Source organism: Hylobates moloch, unplaced genomic scaffold (assembly GCF_009828535.3).
Source record: "Hylobates moloch isolate HMO894 unplaced genomic scaffold, HMol_V3 SCAFFOLD_18, whole genome shotgun sequence".
Lineage (NCBI taxonomy): Eukaryota > Metazoa > Chordata > Mammalia > Primates > Hylobatidae > Hylobates > Hylobates moloch.
In genome coordinates this window covers 17,402,423-17,427,895 of record NW_026652293.1, presented here as the reverse complement: position 1 = coordinate 17,427,895, position 25,473 = coordinate 17,402,423, and the positions used below count along the sequence as shown (strand labels likewise).

The following is a 25,473-nucleotide window of genomic DNA, read 5'->3' as shown; positions in this document are numbered from 1 at the left end:
ATAAATGATTTCAAAATACTTCAGTGAGTCTGAGTTAGTAATAAATGACAGTATGATAAATATCAGGAATCCTCTGTATTCAAAAATCTCATCCATGTAAACCATTGCCAATCTAAACTTTAAAAGTGGTTTTCACTATATAAAGGTATCACTCTTGTATTTATACATGTTGAGTATTTTAAATTATTTACTTATATCTATGGTTATATTATTTTGAAATCTGTCATTTTTCCATATGCATGTACATGTTGTTTCCTTAGTAAGATTATGACTACTTGTGGCAGTCTAAAGACAATATTCTTTTCTTTAAGAAAACAAAAACAAATAAACAAAACTTGCCCTTCTATGCTCTTATAGTTGTGGCAATGCAGAAGTCTTTTAACTGGTCTGCTCTCACCCACTCTTTCTTTTCCTGAAACAATTCTCTACATTGCACCCACAGTTATCTTTTAAAATTTCTCTATCCTTCAATGATTTCCTGTTATTCTTAAAATTCAGACCAACTTATGAACATACTTTACAAAGCCATGAAAATATGGCTTCTAAATTCCATTTCAGCCTCCTCGCACCAGTCTTCCCCTTGCTCTGCTCCAAGTCCTTGAACAGTCACTATCAGGACTCAGAGCTTCGTATATGCTGCCCCCATATGGAATGTGCTGTACCCATCCTTTTGCCCATTTAGTCTCTCTTCACTTTTCAGGTAAAAGATTATCAATTCCTCAGGAAGACATTCCTTGATCCATGAGACTACAGCAAATATTCTTGTTATCTGGGTCTATATACAATTCTACATATTTTCCCCAATAATTGCCACAGTTATAATTCTCTAATTAAAATTTTAAGTGACTGGCTTAATACCTTCCCTGTTGGACTATTAGTATTCTAAGGCCACCACTATGTCCACCTTGTTCATCACTGCAGCCACAGCATCCTGTATAGTCTTGACACTTACTAGATGCTCAATAAACCTAGGGGCCAAGCATGATACAAATCACAATTGCTGGCATGGCAACAGAAGTCATCCTGTCCCTACTATAGATCTAATGCAGGAGTTGCTCCATTCCAAACAGATAACAATCCATGACCTGTTTCAATGTTTCCATTGACATTGCTCATTATCTTACAAGTCTGGTCAGCTAAAGTTTAGAAAACAAAAGCAAAAACAGCAACCAAAAATCTTTGTATTAAAACAAAATCAACCCAAGGGAACTTCTCAACCAGGTCACGCCTGGACTTTTACCATACAAATTCTGTACCCATTCTGCCCTAAACATTATTCTGTGTGCTCTCCAGAGAGACGTTTTTTTCCCAGCTCCTAGATAAAGTTCTCTTGTCTTTCTTGACACTCTGGTCACAGCCCTGAATCTGCCATTTTTTTTTTTTTTTCTAGATGGGCTAGGATGAGACACTAAATTTCTCTGAATGTTTATTTCTTTCTCAGTAAAATGAAAATAATGACAGATGACAGTGACATGCCAAACAGCCACCAAGTAGGATATTTTGGTAGATCAATTTGACAGACTTTTTACTGTGGTTGTTTCTAATCCAAAGCATATTTTGTTTGCTGGTTTAAACATTGTTTAGATATTAGTACTTGTTCATACAAATATGAAAATATGAAATGTTTTCCAATTGTAATGATTGTCTTGTTAGGTAAATCTTTAGAAGGATACATTTAAATTTGAAATCGAGGACTTGCTTTTCTTTCACTTTTTAGCAGCTCTTTGTACTGGGATGGCTTACTTGAGTGTGTTCTCTTAGATGTGTAAATAAAAACCTTTTAGGGAGAGAGATACAACAGGGTCTAACCCAAGGAAGATCTTATCTCCTTATTGTCTTCGGTATGGAGAAATGGTGTCCAGGGAGGTGAAGAGCCAATTGCTTAGGATTCAAGGAGTCTTTTCTGAGTAAAGGAGTGGAGATACACTATTCCTCCAGGGAATCTGGAACCTCTGTACTAGAGGTAGTCCCAGAGAAAGTTTGCTGCTTTAAAGGCCTATTAAGAGCGCCTCCTCCCCGAGAAAAAAAATAAATTAATTAAAAAAAATAATAAAACTCATCATGAGAGAAGGAACGAATCAGGGTAAGTGATAAATAAAAGGCCTGTCTAGGTCGTTCTAGGACTCTCATGATGTCTATAATTTACTTTTCTAAACACTTCAAAATAAACAATGTGATAGGTGCATGCATTGGTTTAAGTTAAACACCAGGTGCAGCTGGCATTCTATTTCATCACCTAAGGTGGCCTACTTTGGTTTTTAATCTGAATGTTCACACAACATTACTTCTGTTATCTGTACTTCTATCAAAGTCATAGGCCTTACTAATCAATGAATTAGAAATTGGCTCTCAATTGAGAATATTAATGGTGTTCTTTAAGATATAAGGATTGGCTGAAATATTTTAAAGATACTATTCCCACATGCATAATTAATGTATAAGAATTTAGTTCTCTTAGAGATGGGGCCCAAAGCTTTAATCCTAAATAGTCTGATATCCAGCCATTGTGATTGGATTTCTAGTTGTCTGATGCTTACTGATGAGGATAACTGGATCCTACCTCTGGAATGTTGTCATCTGCCTCTAAGGAATTTCATGCAAGGTGGTGGGTAGAGAACCTAAAAGGAGAGAAAACTGGGAGTAGGAGGAGGAGAGAAAAGGGAGAGAGTTGAGATCAGTGTCAGTGTGTAGTAGATAATCAGTAATTATCCATTGAGGGTTTCAGTGCAGCAGTGATTATCGTGATTGATCATAGACCTGAATCTGGGTAAGGAAGGGAAAAAGTCCTCAGGTGACTAGGGTAAGTAAAAAGGTATTAGGATCAGTGGATGACAGGTTCCAGTGTGGTCAAAGGACTATTAAGAGTTGGGAATATTAGAAGAAATTAGATAGAAAATAAGTAGCACTACTCAGAGTGTTGAATGCTAGAAACTGAGAATGTGGAGTGTAAAATTATTCATAGTTCAAGGTTTAGGCTATGACCATGAGAATGGGTGGTGAAGGTCATATATTCAAAGGATCATCTATGTAAGATTGTTGAAATCATCAATAATTATGATCATCAGGGTTGGCAAGAGTCATAGTAAATCAGGAACTAAAATCTCCAAGGAATGCAGAAGAGTGATCTGGAGGATGATAATTAACTACATCTATAAAATGCAACTCCCAAGTCTGCGTAATTTTGGTCATTTATCCGCATAAGTGATACTTCTTATATCATAGAAACCTATAAATGTCTGTCTTACTTTTTTATCATGTAAAACTAGCCTAGCTTAGCACACACAGATTAGCAGCTTAACATACAACACAAAAAAAGTTTCATATTTTTTTTCCTAAAAATACTGTTATATACATAGAGAAATAATAGTAATGTCATAATAGGGCATAAGAAAGGAAAGAACAGAGGTAATTTCTTTGCAATTTGGGTTTCTAATAGTTCTTTTGAAAAATTCTGCTCAAAACTATTCGGTCTAGATCACTATATATACCATAAAAACTATATAATTTTTAAAATATACTGCTCAAGACAGGTAAGCCTAATAGTTAAGGTATCCGAAGTTATTAATTAATTCATTCATTCATCCATTCATTCAACAAGTGGTAATCACATCTTCAGCTAGGCACTCAGAGTAACATAGCCTTTGCACAATTAGTTGCCATGTGTGTATCTGTCCATAATTACTATGGTGAGTTAATTTGTTTTAAATTACTAACTACGGCCTTTGAACCTCTCAGTAAGATGGGGATTTATTATTACATTGGAATCAAAAAAATTCATCCAGAGAATATATAATAAAAGATCAATAGAAATGTCACAATAGAAATAAAATTCATGGCAAATTGAAAGTTTAAATAACATGTTTAATTAAAAAGACCTAGGATCCTCTTTTATATAATTAGCTTTTGCCAAGCATGGAATCAAAAAGTATGATTTTTACCCTACTCACTGGCTATAAATCTCATCCTTTACTTAATTTTCTACCCTATAATTTTCTTTTATACTGTCTAGAGAGAAAATATGTTTATATATCTGTAATATTTTAAACAAGCTCTATATAGTGTCTTTTAAAAATGTACTGTTTAATACAGCTCACTAGTTAACTACTTAGCTATATTCTAAACGAACTGCTGCATTATAATAACTTTAAAGTGTGTATTTCTTCTTCTGGAACAAGAGGTTCTTATGCAAATTCAGTGTAGATTTTCCAGGTGCTATGACAGATTCTTTAAATAACCGATCTCTAATCTTTATATTAACACTGCAAGGTGGGTTATTTTCTGCAGCATTTTATAGATGAGAAAAACTGAATCTTAATGAGGTTAGGAAGGTCACAGAGTTACTGACTGTGAGCTGGAGCCTCTAGGATATACGTTGTGCCAGATAAAGTTTGCTGCTGTATAGCCCAAGGTCAGTGGCTTTTCCGCTGTGCCACATGGAAGTGATAATTATACTGCTAGTAATATTAATAGCTAATATTTATTAAGTAATTAAAAATGACCAGGCATGTGCTAAGTAAGGCACTGCATATTTCTAAATCTTTAATAATATTGTGATTAATATATTGAGATGTAGAGAAGAAAAGTAATTTGCCGAAGATCATACTAAAAATAGGCAACTTAACACAGACACACATCTAAGCTCTCTCCTTTGAATTTTGAACTCAAACTAGAAGGCAAAATAATTAACCTCAATATATGCTTTGCTACAATATGAAAGTATGAAAGTGGAGTGAACATGGATGATGAGAAAGTTGAGATTGTTTCGTTTACCTCTGTAATTTGGTAGCTCACACATTTTCTTCAGGCTTCTGCAAAACTCATATAACTTAAAAAATGGTCTTTTTGATATATAAATTTTCATATGATTTCAGGGAGAATTGTCCCAAGTGAAACAGATGCCTTGAATGACAGACGAGTTTGACTTTATTTATAGCATGGATCTTTCTCTGATCAGGATTGTTTACTCTTACCCAAAGACAACCAAAATGGGGATTCATATCCCTATTAAATTAAATTCAATGAATTAAATTCAATGGGTACATTTAATTAATAAAAGACAGGAAAATAGTGAAAATGATGTCATGACTTTGCTCCTAACATGGGTAAATCACCTGTTCACAGTTGTGCAGTCTTTCAGTCCTAGTTATTCAGTATGTAAATGCAAATATTTGGTCACTGCTAGGCATAATACAAGAACATGGGCTGCTTGTCAAAACTCATGACTACTAGTACACATGATTTTCAAGAATTTGCTACTGTTAAACTATCTGAGAAAACAGATATATCATTCAATTTATTTTATGAGAAGCATTACTGATTGGTGTTAAAAATTTAACTTTATGCAGTGCCAGTCGTGCTCAATAATCATTTACTTTATGAAAAAATGAATAAATGAACATAAAGTTAGTGTGTCTCATGTTAATTTCTCACAGAGTCAGTGTCAAATATTTTACCAATGTTTAGCACAAAGTAAGTGGCAAGGTTGGATGATTCAGCCACTTACCTGAAGAGTGTCTGCACGTTCACAATGGTTTTGGCATCTGCCATGTAGTCTTCCTCGGCACTCATGGTGCTCTCTTTATCCACAACCACCATATTAGCAGCAAAGGTCACTCCACACCTGAGTAAGTCATCTAGGCTTTGATAAAAATCAACAGAGAAAAACAAACATTAAATAAATCACAATGCTATATTCAGTGCTAAAGTCTAGCACTATCCCCTGTGCTTATATAAGTTGCCTTTAGAGGTGGCTTTTACAGAGTGTGCACAGGTAGCTATTAATGGGAATTATGATACAATATTATCTACTAATATGAAATAATTTTTATTTTGGGTACTTTACATTTCATTAGATCTCAACTGTTTCAAAATATGTGTGTTAAAATATTTTCTTTAATAATTTTTATTAATTATATACATGAAATATGGAATACATCCATTTTGCAATAAAATAGAGCACGTTAGAAATTTGTTTTTGCAGTTAACATACTACTTCAAAGACACATTTACATTTTTTTACTTCTAAAGTAATTTTGGTAAGAGAGGAATAAATAAGTGCTATGTTAATTTAGATGGTCAAGCCTAATGAAAAAACATAAAACTATGAAATGTTTGTTTTTAAATGTTTATTATTCCTTTATGTAAGACCTGTGTGCTATAGATTGGTTGTACACAACCAAGAGCATATAAAATATACAAATTCTGTTGTATGCAAGCCTATTGTTTAGCCAGCCTAAGTTTTTGAGCAAGTGATTGAATAACCTGATTTCTTTGGCTGGATGAAGTAATTGCTAAACTGGGAAACACATACCTGTGAGCTAAAATAGAGTCAGTCTTCTTCCCTATCACTGACAAAAAAAAAAAAAAATCTTACCTATCATTCTCCCAATGAATTAAAAGAAAATGTTTACCGTTAAAGCTGAAACAGGGAACCGTTATTCTCATTGCCTCTGCTTCATGCAAACTAGAAAAGTAGAACTGAATTGGATAATGGAGACTAAACTTGAATGAGTACAAGAATGTTCTAGGTACAGAGTTGATTGAAGACAGATAAGAAAAGATAGGTTAATTGATTTCCGTATCTTCTGATTTATAATAGGATGTTTAAAGCTTAAAGAGCAGTAGCTTCTCTTAGGTTTTTAAATTGAAGAGTGAAGTCCCTGAGGATCTTTTCCAAGTGCATGATTGGTTGAGTTAGCCATGTCACGTTAGAGGGAATTATTTTCCTTTTATGGGAAGGCGGGAGGCAGGATTTCTTACTCTGTTATTAGGCGAGAGGGTATTACCAAAGCCTTGAGTCCAAGATCCCCAGGAGTAGTCCAGAAAAAATATTTCGCTTGAATCAGGAACAATGGTCTGTGGCAGAGATTTTATGGCTAAAACTGTGGAAACAGAATGTTATTCCAAATAAATTTCCTATGATAAGAGGGGCCAGGACCATAACATCCAACCACTATGATGACCTTCAAGTTTAAATGCCTAGGGATACTTGGGTCTTTCTTTTATTCAGGAAATTTATCATAATTTTTCTTAATTTATTAAAGTACATTAAAAAAGAAAGAATTAGATGGAAAATGAATGTGTTACGGCCCTTATGGACCATCAAAATGACGCTTAAGTCATATGTCTTCACACCACCTTATCATAATTTTACATCACTTTCTCATATTTCAGCTTTCACAATCTTTTTTCCTCATTAATAAAATATCTCCATTATAATTACCTATATAGGAAAAGGAAAGGATAGGGCAGTCGAGGATAAGAGTGACTGGATAAGTATATATGCATAGAAGTGAAGATAGGAAAAATGAATATTTAATCATCAATAATTCAATGACGTTGAAGTGAACACTTGACCAAAACTTCACTTTGAGAGTACCTGTGCTAAATAGCTAACTGTTACCTATACCCACATGTATCGGTTAATTCCAGTCTCAAAAATACTAGCTGTTATAGTTTACTTATAACCTTGGCAAATTATCATTATGTATGAATTTAAATCTATATAGAAAATAGATTTGGAATAATATTTTTCAACCATGTAGAAGCTTTTTAATTTTTTATGTTTTAAGATTATATTATTATTTTTCTATTTACTACTGTACTTAATTTTTTTTAAAGTAGGCTGCCAAGTTATTCTTATATCTTCTGTCCATCACAATTTCTGCAAGGCCATTGTCTTATTTTTCCCTCAGCATGGCTGCTTTACACAGTATGGCCAGCAGATGGCAGCACAAGACAGTCAATCCAGATGGAAAACAAGTTATAGGGCTAATTGGCAAAGCCTCCCTTTCTATCCCTAAGACCCCTCTTTGCAAGGACTAGAATGTGAAATATCTAAGTGTAAAGAAGTGTTCATGAATGTGTTTTAATTCATTCAAAAAGGTATTTTTAAAGAAAGATTTCAAACACAAGCAAAAGAGAATTGTTAGATGAACATAACTGTCTCCAGACCAACAATTATCAATTTGTAGCCAATTCTGTTTCATTTCTGTCCCTAGGAATTTGATCCTTTCAATTATTTATTCTCTCACCATAAATACTTTTACAGAGGAAGAATCCACTTCATAGTTTACATCAGAAAAGGTATATGGGACGTTTATTCTTTAGCTTTTAGATATACTGTTTTTCTAATAAATTTTAACAGAACACTATTGCCTCAAAAGATTTCAAAAAAGATGACTGTTTATAAAACATGTGTAGATTTAAATAGTAACTTTAGTACATCTAACTACAGTTTATTTACTTGGTTAGTATTATCATAACTGATGATGTAAATTATATTAATGTAGAATGGAGGCTAAACATATTTTAGACTGGTTGACCTTTAACGTATCCACAGCACTAAATACTTTCAAAGTTATAAAACTTTGTTTTCTTCAACATCTACAGGATAAAATGTAGGCGTTAAAGTTCTCAATTGGTAAATTTTAGCATTTTATTTTGAAGGCTCTGGCTGACATTTTTTAGAAGTGGAAAAGTAACATATATTTTTTCAAGTATATTAGCTTTTTGATCTTTTATTTTTGTATATATTTTTAATGTCACCATAAAACATGTATAAGAATTTGTATTTAATTACTAATGTATTAAACACATGACCTTTTAATTAACAAATATTTTAGAAATTATAAACGCTGATATGTGACCAAAGTAAACTCTAAAGGAACTGCTCCAATTTATAAATCTAAGTTAAAATGAGCATTTCTAAATTATTTCAGTTTCCAGAAGTTATCGTAATGCTATCAATGCATCACAATATTGCAATTTTAGTTTTCTCTACCACTATGTCAATAGTAATAATGTTGTTATAGATGACACAAAACTAGAACAGCATTAGAAACTGAGCAAAACTGACAAAATTGACATGCAGCAAGATTTGTTTTAATTCAACAATAGATTACTACTTAGAAAGTTTAATACAAGATGTATGACACGAGAACATAAGCTCTACATGCAAAATATATCATATTCGCAATACTGACACGGCAAATTACACTCATCATGCAGTAACAAGGCACAGCACATGACAAACCACAGGACACTACACTAGTTAGTGTGCCAAAGATTTTGTCACCTACTTGTCAATAGAGCCCACCATGTAGTAAACCATTGGAAACCAACAGATTGCATCCAGAAAATGCATATCTGGCCTAAGTAGTAGATGGGTTACAAAATGAAACACAATGTCACAACAGTGGCAGCACTTCTAGGGAAAGGAAGTAAGTTGACTTAGTTTGCATTTCCAAAACTCAACACTGCTGACAAAATTAATTTTCAGTGATTTTTTTTTTCTTAACTAGAAAATGTCATTTGCACTTGTTATGAATCATAAAATGCCCTCAGAATTATAAAAACAAGTTGTATTTCGGCTTTCAAAATCAGAAACATTATGACATAATTCTACAAAAATACAGAATTGATATTCTTAATTATGACTAAGAAATCTTATAAATAAATTTAAAAGTTATCCATGCAGAGGAGGCCTTGTAAAATAAAAAACAAATGCATTTTTTTAGATGATCTAAAGCAACGGATACTAATGCCTATTAGTGAGAAACTATTAAGCATGTCTATTAAGAACTACTTTCTCTAAGGGATATATGTATAATCACAACATGCCCTATATAATATATCAGTATGTCAAATAAATATAGTATATATGCTCATGCAAAATATGTATTATATAAAATTATAATGAAAGTAATGCATTTTTTAATTTATTGATATACTCAATATATATTATTGAGGAAACATTTATGACTGAAATCTTTACTTATATACATATTTGAGGAAAGAACCATAAACCGGAAAGCTTCCTTAGAAATTGCTTAATCTATTGTATTCATTTCACAAAGTTATTAATTCCTTCATGTATCTATTCACTCAGCATATATGTATCCAAACATTTTATTTAATAGACATTTTAATGCATTCAGGCATATGCAAAGAATATCCTGTTAACTTGTAAGAAATACAGAATTTTAAAAATTCATGTACAAAATCATAAAATTCTATTACATATTTTAATCTGTAAAAACAAACAATATGTTATATTTAGGAGGCAGAATTGAGGAACATTTCACAGAGCTGATATTTAATTTGAATGTTAAAGGATTAGTAGGAGTTTGTTCAGCATATGAGGAGGAGAAGAAAATTCTAGGCCAAGAAAACTATAGTACCTACAAGCCTCCCTGGCTAGATGAACTTTTTGTTCTCTCCCTGACTTATTTCTCTCCTGTTGGTCATCCTTCTAGCTCTTTACACTCCAAAGAAAAAGAACGCTCAATACAGCAAAACATTTAAAGAAAAAAAAAACTTGTAAAGAATACCATTATTTTAATTTTGATTAAATTTCTCCTATCATTAATTTTCTTTGTAGTCATTAAAATGACCCAATATTATTACATCTTACGAATGTACCACAATTCATTCTTAAAATCTTAGTTACTTATTTTGTAAGTTATTTTCACTTTTTGCTGTGAAATACTGCAGTTATCAATTCTTTGCAGTACCTTGCTATTGTATTTAACACTAGTATTCACATCTTCCGAGGACTTTCTTTTCTTCTTTTTTTTTAAGCATTGATTTTTTTTTATCATTATCCCAAAACATTTATAGAAGGGATATTAGTGGATCACGGCCTATAAACAGTTTTAAAGATCCTGATATATGTTTTCAACAAATATTATAACCAAATATACACTCCAGTAGCAGTCTCTGATAGTGCCTTATGGTAGAGATTTCTAGTTATACTCTTTCTAGGCACTGCCCTGCTTCTTAAAATTAGCAGGGCTATTTTAATTGCTGTTTCAAAACCCTCCACATCTCTCTCACCCTGTCTTGTAATTGGAGAAGCACATAGGAGGATGCAGGTACCACAAGAGTGGGGCAATACTGAGCTGTTGTGGTGATCTGAAAAATCCCTTCGCCTGTGTCTTGAGGTTACTGTGGACAAAGTAAGTCTTGATTTTATGCCAACCCTTCTACTAGAGTTAAAAATGAAGATAAGGCCTTTCTATTTTGTTGCTTTGTCTAGCAGAGAATATAAAAGCTAACTGACCATCAAATTTAATCATTGTTATGCTTTAAGAAACTCATGAATTTCAGTCACATGCAATTCTACCACAAATATGTACTTACAATGGACAAGCAATGTGCCAAATCCTTGGAAATTGCTTTAACATCTGTATTGTGGTAGCATGGTTCATCCTTACATGAATTCAGCTATGTTACAAGGTAAATGAAGTCACCTGAACCCTGCTAAATATATAATCCTGATGAAAGATATCTAAGGTAAGTGGTCTACTATGCTGTATTCTTTGCAAAATTTAATTCTGTATAATAGATAGATTCATCTACTACAGCTATTGAAAAAAGGTGGCTTAAAAGGAAATCTGAAACATAAAGAATGAATAAATTCTGCATTTACATGTATTATGCCAGCTCACCTAAATACATTGTCAACAGTGTTCATGGCACCGACCTGCTTAGTAATTGAGTAACATAAATGATATTATAGGCTCATAATAAAACAATTTTTTAATCATTGGGAGGCAGCTAATTGGCAAGCACAACCTTTACATTGGGAAGCATTATTATTGAAAAACATTAAACAAAAACATAAAACATTCCTAAAACTAGATGTCCTTTTCCTACATTATGTCCCCAAAGTACCGATGAAGAGTTTTATATTTAAAAAATTATGCAGTAGAATAAAATGTATGCATTTTTAAAAATCTGACTGCTAAACAGAGAAGGTTTATTTACGTTAGGAATTACATTAAGGAAAAGTGGTGACAATGATTGACAGATTTAACTATATAGCTCATTACAAACAGATTAATAAGAAATAAATGTCGAAAAATTGTTACTTATACAAAATTTGTAGACCACAGTTGCTTAATATATAAAGAAGTATTTGATAATCAATTAAAAAGGTAAACATGACAAAAAATAGATCCAGGGAAGAATAAATATACATGAATTGAAACAAAACAAAACAACACAGGCTGAAACTAACTGGTAATAAACAAAATAAAAATTCAACAAACACAAAAAGTAACTGATGTTAGTAAACAGAAGAAAAATGAGCACATTCATTAATGAGTCTTAACTGTAATTCTATTAGAAAAGACGATGACTTATGAGCCAAAAGCCTCATATTCTTATAGAAATTCTCATAGCAAAAGTTGCCATCCAAATATTAGTCAGTGACAGGAAGTAAAAAAGGTTTGTAAATTTGTATGAATTTGTAAAATTCAAGACCATTACTTTGTTCCCATTTCACTAATAACAATAAAAAATTAATTTCTTTATTTCAAGATCAAGAAATGAGTATAGCATGCTTTTATGAGCACAGTTTATTTTGTTAACATTTCCTAATTCCACTTTTAAGTAGTTTATTCCTTGCTAGACAATATGAAAGTAGTTTAATTTTAGCTACTTAAATAAGTGTCCTTTTTTATTAATTGGGTTTTCATATAAATCCGTCCATCAGTTTGAATAGTGACAATGTTATTTTCTTGACTGGCAGAAGAAAAAAATGATGTTTCTTATCTTCCTTTTATGAATCAGATATTGCCCTAGGATTTTATATATATTATCTACATCATCTCACAATAGCTTTTTAAGATAAATGTTTTAACCATTTTACAAATCAGAAAAATGTGGCTTAAAAAGACTCAGTAACATTTAACAGACCTATCAAGAGCATAAATTTAGAACTTATCTCAGATCTGAATAAATCTAAAGTTTGAATTTTAAAAATAAGAACACTGACATCAGGGATTTTATCATTACTTTTAAAATAAGCTGAAGTTTACTTGGCACCATATGTAGAAAGAAGATTGATTTAATAAATGGATAGTGTGAACAAGACCTTGATAAATATTAAGAGCAAAAGCCTGGATCTTTCACTTCATCTTTATGTAGCTTTGGATAATATATTCTAGCTTTTGACTTGCTTTTCTATCTTTCACATGAGATGATGTTAAAAACGACTAGATGACCTTTAAGGTTGGGGTGGTAATCAAAATATTTAAAATCAGTATGGCACAACAGACCAAACAAAACAGATGGCCAGCCAATCAGAACTGACACCAGCTCTAATGAACCAGTACCAACTGAAAGATGCTTTTCAATATGACTGAGTTTTATTTAATTACCATTTGAGATCTAGAAAGGTTTATATTCGAAAACATTGTGAACACTTATTTTGGCATATTATGTGTATGAATATTATAAATTTAATTTACATTTTAAAATTCCAAGCTTATTACATCTGCTATTATTTATTTCTGTTATATTGAATTAATAGGCGTTTCAACTAATTTTTTAAAATAGCCACGTACTGAATACTATTTTCAGCCGTACTCATGTGAATTTAAAGTCAAACCCTCAGAACTAACTAATAATTCTAGAAGTGTGTGCCATCATCATTGTAGGAATTCCTGTAACATGGAAATATTGTAAAGAAGAAAGCCTCATTTTTTTTGTAATATTGTAGGATAGATTGCAAAATGCTCTCCATTTCAGAGCAACAGGCATCTCCTTGTTAAAAAAAAAAAAAAAAAGAATTGCATAAAACTTCCTGGAACATCGTTAATTGGTGTTTAGTTTTAGTTTCCTCATTCTTAACCAAAGGAACAGAGGACAACAAATAAGAATATTCGACACTACTTTCGGGAAGAACACAGAAAGCTAATAGATTTTACAGCATGAAATTTCAACCTAACCCTTTGAAATAAAGTCAAACCCTACAATAATTATTTAATAACAATATAATGTGGATTGTTGGATTCCCAAATGTAAGCCATTAGGAAGGCAAAGGGAACTTTTAATGCAAAAATAAGCCAAAGTTAAGATATATTCTTGACTTCAAAAAGAATGAGCAAACAACATGTATTTTTTTCATATATCAAAACCCTGTAAGTTGAAAGAAAAATAAAACAGAAATTTCATAGAAAGGTCTAATTCAAGAACTGGCCATGAAAAAGGTCATTTACCTTCTCTATGTCTCTTTTACATCCTCTTAAAATAAGAGACAGTGTTGTAGCCACCTCACATAGCTTTAGGTTTATTTAAATGTTTACATCGTAATTTGAGATTTTAAACTGCTTGGCACATCTCTCTAAGACTAAATCATCACTGTAATGTAAATATGTGACTTGTGCAACTAAAATGTAAAATAAAGTGTGTAGTATGATGACTGATGTAGTAAATAGTCATTATAATTATGAACAGAGGATGGAGGTAAATAATATTAACTTTATTGAATAATCTTTATGGTCTTATTCAGATGAATAACTATCTGAAGGGTATACAGCCTTCATTCCTTGAACAATCACAGAATTGATTTTATAATCCTAATATACAAATCAATCAATCATTCAGTAATCAGACATTTTTGTAACCTGTTTATTCAAAACCAAACAGAAAGGGATTGATTTGGTTATAGCTACTCTAAAATCTACATAAAACATACAAGTAAAACACTTCTTAGCTCCTGTCACCTGTGTGATGGTGAAAATGGAGACTTAAGAGATTTGAAATAAGGTTACCTAGCAAGACTGAAGATTGAAAATGAGGAGTCAATCTCTGTTCATAGAGTGAACTCCAGTCCCAAATATGAAGAGACTGATTTTTGGTAGGGAGGTTTACACATCAGGACAAGAAACTTTATCTTGAAATTATGTGAAGAGGAGGAACATACAGTTTTGTCCTTAGTCCTATCAGAAAGATGCTGTAAGCACAGTTCCACTTTTTTCTCAATCCACTTCCTAACTTCCTGTCTGTAACCTGGTACCTGAATTGATCCAGTTTGATCCAAGCCATACAACATATAGCTACTCTAAGGTAATGTTTGCAAATGCCGTTGTCTTAACTTCCACTTTCAGGACAATGGACTCATCATAAGCAACAGAAGCCAAAAGCTGACACATTTGAACTCACACAGTTAGGCATCTCTCCTGTGGCAGCTCAGCCAATTCCTTGGAGCTTCCTACCAGAGATGCTTCAGAATTAAGATTATGTTTGAAAGAAGTGATTTACAACCACTGTATTGCCATAGCCATCCCACAACGCAACTTTGATTGTTCTAAAATTTGTTTTAACAAACTTTTATTTCTTCTGAAATTTGGTCCAAGTTTCTGTTCCCCTTCATTTACCCTAAATATGCCTCAGCTTTCCTTAGATGCCAAAGAAGTATAGAAAAAGACATTGAGTAATCATATCTGAAAATTCTTCAAATGAAAACTCTACAAGTGTGATAAATTTTTGGAGTTGATTATTCTTATAATGATAATTCTAAGAAAGTTGCATCAATAAGTATTTTGATATTGGTATAGTGAGAATAAACAACACTATAAAGTTATAATGTATTGGGGAGATATATCTCTTATGAAAAACTTTGATAATTTTGAAATGCAGAGACAAGGCAACAGAATTTGGCCTCATTTATTAATAGTTCATCTTGACATTTGCATCACATTGGAATGGATGAGGAGAGTGAGAGAATCCTAAAATATGGTAGTAATCTAAAGGCCACCTGCTACTAATTTCCAGTCACAGAGACGGATATTATAATTTTAGAATAAAATGGCTTTGACTGTCTCATTCAGTGACCTATATTTATATTTGCATAAGAATTTTGAATTGCTTAAGTAGTCCTATTTAACAAAAGTAAACCAATCCAATATTTTCAAAATAAATGCACATGGTAAAGCATTACTTCTATTATGTCATAGAATGTATGGTTTAACAGTGGTCCAATCATAATAACCTCTGATGATGCCTTGTGTTATAACATATAAAAATGGATCAGTAAATGCTTCTCTGATAATTAATGGTTCTTTAGAAAGACAAAAAAAAATTGTCCAGTTTTGGCAGAGATTTGTCAGGCTAGTTGATTAATTTAAGGAAAATTGCAGTAATTATTTCAGTGGCCTGTTTCCTGTGGTATTATGAGTAGATGACCACTTGCAAAACAGTTTCAAATAAAATTCTCAGAATATCCCAGTTTTAAGTAGGATTTATGAAACATAATCATATTCAATGATATATTTTGTATCACAGCACAGAATATATCTCCCAATGAATCATGTACCATAATGTATCTGATTTAAAATACTACCAGCATATTACAGGCAATTATTTTTTATATACATTAATATACTATTAAAAACAGTTTATCTTGTTTGTGTATCTTAAAATATACTTACGGATTATCCAATAGCAGTACTATGGGATTAAGTTCTTTCTTTGGTCTATAATATGCCCTGAGAGGAACAATAAAGTTATATAATCCATTTCCAGCTGTTTCAGCTGCAACTATAATTAGTTTATTTTTGAATCCATAGGCTTTTGCATCCTCATAGTAGTTATGCTGGCAACTCTAGAGAAGAAAAAGTATACATTGGAATGCCATTTTGATACTCCATTAAAATTTGGAGAGAATTTAAGCTATATGAAAATGTAAAATTAATCGAACCACGTAAATCCTTATTTTCTAATAAATTTGAAAATAGTTACATTTTTCTGTGTGCATTTCTGCAATCTGCAGTAAGAAATAAAAGTGTGCATGGACAAGGAAAATGAATTGCAGGTTTGTAGCCTGATGTTGAAAGAGCCAACATTTTGTGTGCGTGCTTGTTCTATCGTAAACTAAATCTTGCTGCTAGAAGACATCCAGGTATACACTTTTACAAATTAATTTTCTCTGACTTTCATTTCCAGAAATATAGTAATATCATAATTACGTAGCTTCAGGAACATTCCTAGTACCGAATGCTTAAAGCGATGAAGAAAAGAAAACAGTGAAAAAACAAAAAACAAAAAACCCCTGTCTACATGCATAGTTGAGCTGGCAAGATAATGATTCAAATACTCTAAAGCAAAATACCCAATAACACCAACAAAAACAAGAACAAAGCATTACCAAAACTCATCGTTGGGCTAAGGGCATTTTGCTATTTCACGGAGTCTAGAATTTGACAGAATTAGCATTGTTAACCCAATATTATTTTCAGCTAAATTATCTGCATGGAGAACTGTTTTGATGTTCTGCTATTTTACCTTTATATGTCTTTATGTGCATTTCTTATTTATGTGGGTTGAGATTAGTTAATTCTCTGGAACATTTATCACCTCTGGAATATTCTGATCTTTTTTTTTTTTTTTTTTTTTTTTTTTGAGACAGGGCCTCACTCCTGTCGCCCAGGCTGGAGTGCAGTGGCGCAATCATTGCTCACTGAAACCTGAAATTTCCAGTCTCAGGTGATTCTCCCACCTCAGCCTCCCGAGTAGCTGGGACTACAGGTGGGCACCAGCACGTACGACTAATGTTTTTGTATTTTTGTAGATACGGGGTCCTGGGCTCAAGCAATCCACCCACCTCAGCCTCCCCAAATGCTGGGATTACAGGCATGAGCCACCATGCTCAGACATCTCTGGAATATTCTTTGCTATTATTCTTGAATAAAAAAATTACAAAACACTGGTGAAAACAAGGCACCATGAGTAAACAGAAATAATCGTAACAAGATAACTAGACCAACAAAGACTACGAATTTTGTGATTAAATTCAGAATATAAAATGAGCACATTTAACATGTTTAAAGAACTAAAACAAAGTTTTTAAAGCCTGAGGAAAGAACAAGAGGCTATTTAAAATAACATCTAGCAGGTAGATGTTAAAAATAATATCTAAATCTATTTCTCTGTATCTTCTCAAACTAAAGAGTGTAACTCAAAAGATTATTTAAATTACACATAAGATTCAGCCAAAGGGATCACGTGCAGGACAGAATGGAATATAGAAACCAAAATGAAAGGCAGAGAAGAAAAGAAACAGAACCTAGGGTGAAAAAAATTAAACCTGGGAAGCTATCGTGAGAATATCTAACATTTATTTAATCAGAATATCTGAAAAAGAGCTAAGAGAGAATCAGAAAGAAAACTTATTCAAGTAAATATTGATTGAGAGTTTTTGAGATGTGATGAAAAACCAAATGAGAAAATCTGAAAAGCAGGCACAGAGAAAAGAGCCACATCTACAGGAAAAAAACAATTGGAAGGGTAGCTGACTTTTCAGCTATTATTTGGAGCACAGAAGGCAGTAAGTAAAGTCCTTAAAGTGCTAAAAGAAAAAAAAAAGAAAGTAAAACTAAACTAATAGCCTGGACTTGGACACAAAGTAAACCATTTTGAAGAATGAGAGCAAAATAAGAACATTTAAAGGGAAACCATAATTAAAAGGATTCTCCACCAATAGAATCTCCTTAACAGAATTTCTTTTTTTTATTTATTTTTTATTTTTTATTATTATACTTTAGGTTTTAGGGTACATGTGCACAATGTGCAGGTTTGTTACATATGTATCCATGTGCCATGTTGTTTTGCTGCACCCATTAACTCGTCATTTAGCATTAGGTATATCTCCTAATGCTGTCCCTCCCCCCTACCCCCACCCCACAATAGTCCCCGAAGTGTGATGTTCCCCTTCCTGTGTCCATGAGTTCTCATTGTTCAATTCCCACCTATGAGTGAGAACATGCGGTGTTTGGTTTTTTTGTCCTTGCGATAGTTGACTGAGAATGATGTTTTCCAGTTTCATCCATGTCCCTACAAAGGACATGAACTCATTATTTTTTATGGCTGCATAGTATTCCATGGTGTATATGTGCCACATTTTCTTAATCCAGTCTATTGTTGTTGGACATTCGGGTTGGTTCCAAGTCTTTGCTATTGTGAATAGTGACGCAATAAACATATGTGTGCATGGGTCTTTATAGCAGCATGATTTATAGTCCTTTGGGTATATACCCAGCAATGGGATGGCTGGGTCAAATGGTATTTCTAGTTCTAGAACCCTGAGGAATCACCACACTGACCTCCACAATGGTTGAACTAGTTTACAGTCCCACCAACAGTGTAAAAGTGTTCCTATTTCTCCACATCCTCTCCAGCACCTGTTGTTTCCTGACTTTTTAATGATGGCCATAAAAGAGCCCTCATCGCCAAGTCAATCCTAAGCCAAAAGAACAAAGCTGGAGGCATCACGCTACCTGACTTCAAACTATACTACAAGGCTACAGTAACCAAAACAGCATGGTACTGGTACCACAACAGAGACATAGATCAATGGAACGGAACAGAGCCCTCAGAAATAATGCCGCATATCTACAACTATCTGATCTTTGACAAACCTGACAAAAACAAGAAATGTGGAAAGGATTCCCTATTTAATAAATGGTGCTGGGAAAACTGGCTAGCCATATGGAGAAAGCTGAAACTGGATCCCTTCCTTACACCTTATACAAAAATTAATTCAAGATGGATTAAAGACTTAAATGTTAGACCTAAAACCATTAAAACCCTATAAGAAAACCTAGGCAATACCATTCAGGACATAGGCGTGGGCAAGGACTTCATGTCTAAAACACCAAAAGCAATGGCAACAAAAGCCAAAATTGACAAATGGGATCTAATTAAACTAAAGAGCTTCTGCACAGCAAAAGAAACTACCATCAGAGTGAACAGGCAACCTACAGAATGGGAGAAAATTTTTGCAACCTACTCATCTGACAAAGGGCTAATATCCAGAATCTACAATGAACTCAAACAAATTTACAAGAAAAAAACAAACAACCCCATCAAAAAGTGGGCAAAGGACATGAACAGACACTTCTCAAAAGAAGACATTTATGCAGCCAAAAAACACATGAAAAAATGCTCATCATCACTGGCTATCAGAGAAATGCAAATCAAAACCACAATGAGATACCATCTCACACCAGTTAGAACGGCCATCCTTAACAGAATTTCTAAAGGTAGTAATCTAGGAAGCAGGAAAATGAATCCAGAAGGAAATTCTAAGGTATAAGAAAGAATAGAGAACAAAGGAAATGGTAATGAACAAGGGCAACAAGTCTTTATTGAAAGGGTGCTTGGAGAATTATACGCAGAATCTGAAGTAATATAAAGAAATAAAGTCACTCAGAAAGAGATCATGAATGCAACAAGAATAGTGTTGAGCTGATGTTTGGATCATCGAGAATGTCAATATTTATGAGATAAACAAAGGAAAAAATAACTTTCCCTAAGGAGATTTAGAAACAGCTCAATTAATAGGCAAACAAAGATCAGAGAACAGAGAATTTAGTGTTCATGAACACTGACCAGGACACCAGCCCCACCGATACTGACACAGAATAAATTGGATAACGCGATCCCAACTCACACACTTCACAGACACAGTACAGTCAGCTGCATAATCCCATACTGTTCCTATAATCCCAAAGTGGGTGCTCATTTACATAGCAGACTACCTTCTATCAGTCTAATGCCACCTAAATAACCAATAATTCCAGGTATCACTAGCCAATCAGCAACACCCAGAAATTTTGCTTCATTGATATGGTAAAGAGACAGTTCATAGTCCTTTGATGTTAAAAGATCCTCTTATTCTGCCTCCATCAATCCTGTTCTCTGAAAGTTTAGCCTTTCAGTTAGATTGGGATCCCTGTTTGGAGATAAATTATTTCCACTTTTTTGTCTCCTAATATATTTTTCTACTTTAACTGTGCATTTAAAGAAATAAAAACCAGAAGTGAATCCTGGTTTTGTGGTGACTGAAGCACATATTATTTTAAGATTTATCCATAAAGAAAATAACAAAAATATTATAAATAATATTAGTCTTAAAAGGAGTCAATGTGGGGGAAGGGCCTTGAAATTTAGGATTTATTAATGTTACTGAAAATACATAGCTGGCCAGAAATATCAAGTGCTTCATGATATTAAAATAATAAGGACTGCATATATATATATACATATATATATACACACACATACATGCATATATATGTATATGTGTATATATATGTATATATGTATTTATGTACATATGTGCATATACACATATATGTGTATATATATATATGTGTGTGTATATATATATTCATCTGGGCCCACTGAGATGGATAATTCTGTTCTTCAAGACCAATACATATATATATGTTGTATACATATACACATATATATACACATATACACAACATATATGTGTGTATATATATACAAATACATATATGTGTATTTGTATATATAATATAAATTATATATAATATAATTTATATATAAATACAATATAAATTATATATAATATAATATAAATTATATAAAAATAAAATATAAATTATATATAACTATAAATGTGTATATATATATTTGAATGAGACCAATATATATATATATTCGATCTTGAGGGACAGAATCTCATTTGAATGAAAGCAATATATGTATATTTGGTCTTGAGGGACAGAATCGTGCATCTCAATGGGCCCACATGAATATTTCAGAGTAATGGCAAAGATTCTCAAAGCAACTTCAGAGAAATAAAGGCAGGAATTTTCAAATGTTCTGTAAATCTTCTTCCTCAAGAGTGACAGTAATAGTCAAAATTTATAATATTTATCATATAAAAATAATAGTAAGAATATATTAAGCACCAACTCAGTTATTAAGTTTCTTGCACTTTATTAAACATGCACTAAATTATATAATCCCTGTAAGAGCCTTATGAGGTTCATATTAAAATAATATCCATCTTACGGATGAGGAAATTGAAACTTGGTGACATTAGTTGCCCAAATTACATGACTTATAAGTGGAGAGCTGAGATTTTAACTGTAACTTCAAAACTTAATGTAAAAGAAAAAATCCCTAGCTAGAATCAGTGGCAGATCTGAATCTCTAGGGGCAGCGAATATAAGGTTCTTCCTTTTATCAGTGTTGTTATTCTTCAAGAGAATAAACTCATACCAGTCAAGCCCAATGGTTGTACTGTGAAAAAAGATAAAAACTCTAGCATTCTTAGAATTTTTATCTTTTGGACAGCTTCTCTTGGACATCCAAGAATGACAGTAAAACTTCGAGAAAGGAAATATTAGGCAAGACTCTAATATGAGCTTTCACTTTAGTCATAAATGAATCTTTGTGTCTAACACATGGACTTACTCTTCCCGTCATGTCAAGCGATTCCATAATGAGATAAAAAGTAATAATGGTAAAATAAATAATGCACATTTGGCCAAAGTGATTTTTGGAGACTTTGGTTGTTGAGGGTTCATAGGGATGAGATTTGGTACCATATTTTCCTCTTTAACAACATGACTAGCAGATCCAGTAGGCTAATTTAGTAGAAGACTAAAGCATTTGGGTAATCATTTGTGCAGTTAAAAAAGTAAAACTGACCACTTTATATAAATTTACATTGGAAAAGATAATACCAATATCCCTTAAACATATTGTAATCAAAATGCTGTACAAATTACTTAAATTATATAATTATAAAATGCCATAATTTTATTTTGTGAACAAAAAAGCAGCAACAAGTACTTACCTTGTCTAATCTTAAGCAGCAAAATGGTACTTTTTCATGAAGGAGATGACAAAAAGTGGGTGAACTTCCTATATATGGAGAATAAGGTGGGTAACCTTTAGCATACCTGTAAAACAATACAAAATATTACCCATGGATAAGGCATGCAAATTTGAGAAATTAAGTTACGACCATGTTCCTCTGTTTTAATAACATTATAATCAATACCTCTGTGTTGCAATTATATTTTGATAAAGAGGTAGTTAAGAGGAGAGGTAGGCAAACTGTGGCCCCAGGATCAAATATGGCCCACCACATGGTTTTGCAAGCTGAGGGTTGTTTCTGTATTTTTAAATGGTTGGAAAAAATCAAATTAGTATTTCATGTCATGCAAAAATTATATGAAGTTCAAATTTCAGTATCTATAAATAAAGCTTTTTTTGTAATTCAGCCACACTCATTCATGTATGTATTGTGTATAGGTGTTTTTGTGCTTTGGTAACAGAGTTAGTAGTTGCAACAGGGGTCAAAAAGCCTGAAATATTTACTGGTTGTTCCTATCTAGAAAAAGTTTGTTAACTCACAGCTTTGAAGATTTTCATTTTTAAAAAATAAATAGTAATGTTAATTTTTACACAATACATTTAAAGCAAAATGCATTACTATGATTTGCTCTATCAATATTCATTAGTCATAACTACATAACCGAAACGGAACAAATAATTGAGCTAATTGGTTAAAAACATAGTTTTTGTTGGAATCATACTTAAAACATTATCAGAGACATTTAGCTTGCTGACTTTTAAAAAACAGCTAACTACATATTTCGGCTATACTGACTTTCAGAATGAAACTTCTAAAACGTAGCAGCATAAATGAAAATTAGGCAATAAAGTAAAATTTAGTGAAAATAATATTCCCTTATCCAATAAGAAAGTGTTTGATTTTAACAAATTTACCTGCTAAGCCATAAAATTTCCGACCTAGTTAAAACTATTTTATCTTAAAGAAGAGATGCAAATCAGTGTTTTCAGGAAATAAACTTCATTGGCTAAGAGATAAAATTATAGGGTAAAATTTTATAAATTTAGAAGTTGATAATCTCTACAATTACTGAGCATCTCTTTCATTTTTCTAGAAGTAAAAAAAATATTTTACCTCTCAATTTTTTAAGAAGTGTAAAGAAAGAATTTCAATCGCCCTGCAAAACACTGTTTCCTGTGAAGACACTGGTTGCCAAATCTATCCCTGTTCCCATCCTAGATTCCAAGTATATTTGAGGACTTTGACCATTAATTTCTTTGAAGAGTAGATTTGGTTTTGTGGGTGCATCAACCTTTCTTACAATATTTTTTTTAAGTGTAAGAAATTAAAACAAAGAATATTTTCAAGCTTCAATGATATTGAAGTTCTTCTTAGTTCAACATTACTTGAATTTACATTTTATGAAAGACACTGGAAGAAATGTTAGAAATTATGTTACCAATGCCACTACTACCCGTACTACGACTAACAGTAATTAATACTAATTGAATGCTTACTCTGCACAAAACATTGTTTTGGTATAAGCACTTTTTCTTCATTATCTCAATTAATCACCGCATAGCTTTCTGAAGTAGTAATTACACTAAGTTTACAGGTAAATAAATTATACGCTAGTTGTTTTTTTTTTTTAAGACAGCGTCTCACTCTGTCGCCCTGGCTGGACTGCAGTGGCAGGATCTTGGCTTACTGCAACCTCCACCTCCTGTGTTCAAGTGATTCTCCTGTCTCAGCCTTCCAAGTAGGTAGGATTGCAGGCGCACGCCACCACTTCTAGCTAATTTTTATATTTTTAGTAAAGTTTGAGACCACCCACACCATGTTGGTCAGGCTTGTCTCAAACTTGTGACCTCAAATGATCCTGCCATCTCGGCCTTCCAAAGTGCTGGGATTACAGGTGTGAGCCACCTTGCCCAGCCGCAAGTTTTCTTTTTTTTTTTTTTAATTAAAGTCACTTGTACACAACCAATATAAAGTGGAACTGGCATGGCAAACAATGTCCTTAGTACTCCACAGTCAAGGCTGTGGACTGCTGTGTTTTCTTGAAGAATGACAATTTAATATGTGGAATAAGACATGTAAACAAACTCTACTGCAAGCTACAATGTGATTAACACTATATAGATTGGTGCTCTATTATTATGGAAGCCTAGAAAAGGGAAACGGTACTCCTTTTATTCACACATTTAAAATAATTAATGCATAGTGTATGAAAATGCTGAACACTGAGATAAGGAAAGCTTAATGGAGGGGGCTGTATTTTCATTTCATTGAATAATTGATTGAACTTCAATATGGATGTGCAATAAGGTAAATTCAAAGTATAAAGTACAATATACTATAAAAACCATACAATTATGAAAATGAAGTTTATATCTTGGGAACACTGATTTTTTTTTCTTTGATGATAAAAGATAATTAACAGCAAAATGAGATTGGAAATATATGTTGAAGCCAGAAACTTGAGGGCTTATAATGCTCTGCAGTCAAAAGAGATACTGGCTACTAGCACTGTGTTTTGGTAGAAGCATATAGGAATGATTCTAGAATGTTTAGAACGAAAGATCATTAGCTCCTTACCTATTGGGAAGGTACCTAAAGAAAATACTTAAGGACATTAGCACAAAACCCAGTAATCTTACACCTTAGAGTATCTGAACATACTCTAAGTTTGAAGAAATTTCTTCATCTGGTGTAGTTTCATCTTCTGATTGGTCACTTAGAAGATCACATGTTTGAATCGATGATGTATCTGCAACCTCTAAAACAGGAGCAATGCTAGGTCTTCTTATTTCTTTGCTTCCCTCTGTAGGAAGAGACAGGGTAGGGCCACTTGCTGATCTACAGCTTGTATCTTGCAAGTCTATAGCCACAGTACCTAAAACAATAAAATATGAAAATTTATCAAGGCGTTTGCCATATTGATCACTAGTGTTGAAGGTTAAATGAAATATGAAATATAATGAACATAATAAATATATATAGAGAGAGCATATATTTATGCCTGTGGTGTATGTTTAGTTCTGATAGCTAAATATTTCTTTTGCACG

At 32.7% G+C, this 25,473-nt stretch overlaps 1 protein-coding gene across 14 annotated transcripts in view; it reads right to left on the bottom strand.

Annotated features, from left to right (window-relative positions):
- Nucleotides 1-25,473, bottom strand: part of KCNT2 (potassium sodium-activated channel subfamily T member 2) — a 440,948-nt gene that overhangs the window by 91,947 nt on the left and 323,528 nt on the right. For 12 of the 14 annotated variants that reach the window (XR_009210825.1, XR_009210826.1, XR_009210827.1 and 9 more), the window contains 4 exons: nucleotides 25,088-25,301; nucleotides 22,403-22,508; nucleotides 16,221-16,393; nucleotides 5,504-5,638 (listed from right to left, as the gene is read on the bottom strand). Coding sequence is in view for 11 of the 14 variants with exons in the window: in XM_058430744.1 (XP_058286727.1) it covers nucleotides 5,504-5,638; nucleotides 16,221-16,393; nucleotides 22,403-22,508; nucleotides 25,088-25,301 (628 nt within the window). In the remaining 3 variants the exon portion in view is untranslated. Of the gene's footprint in view, nucleotides 1-5,503; nucleotides 5,639-9,080; nucleotides 9,153-16,220; nucleotides 16,394-22,402; nucleotides 22,509-25,087; nucleotides 25,302-25,473 lie in introns of all 14 variants that reach the window. The other 2 variants (XM_032136834.2, XM_058430743.1) reach the window with 2 other exon arrangements.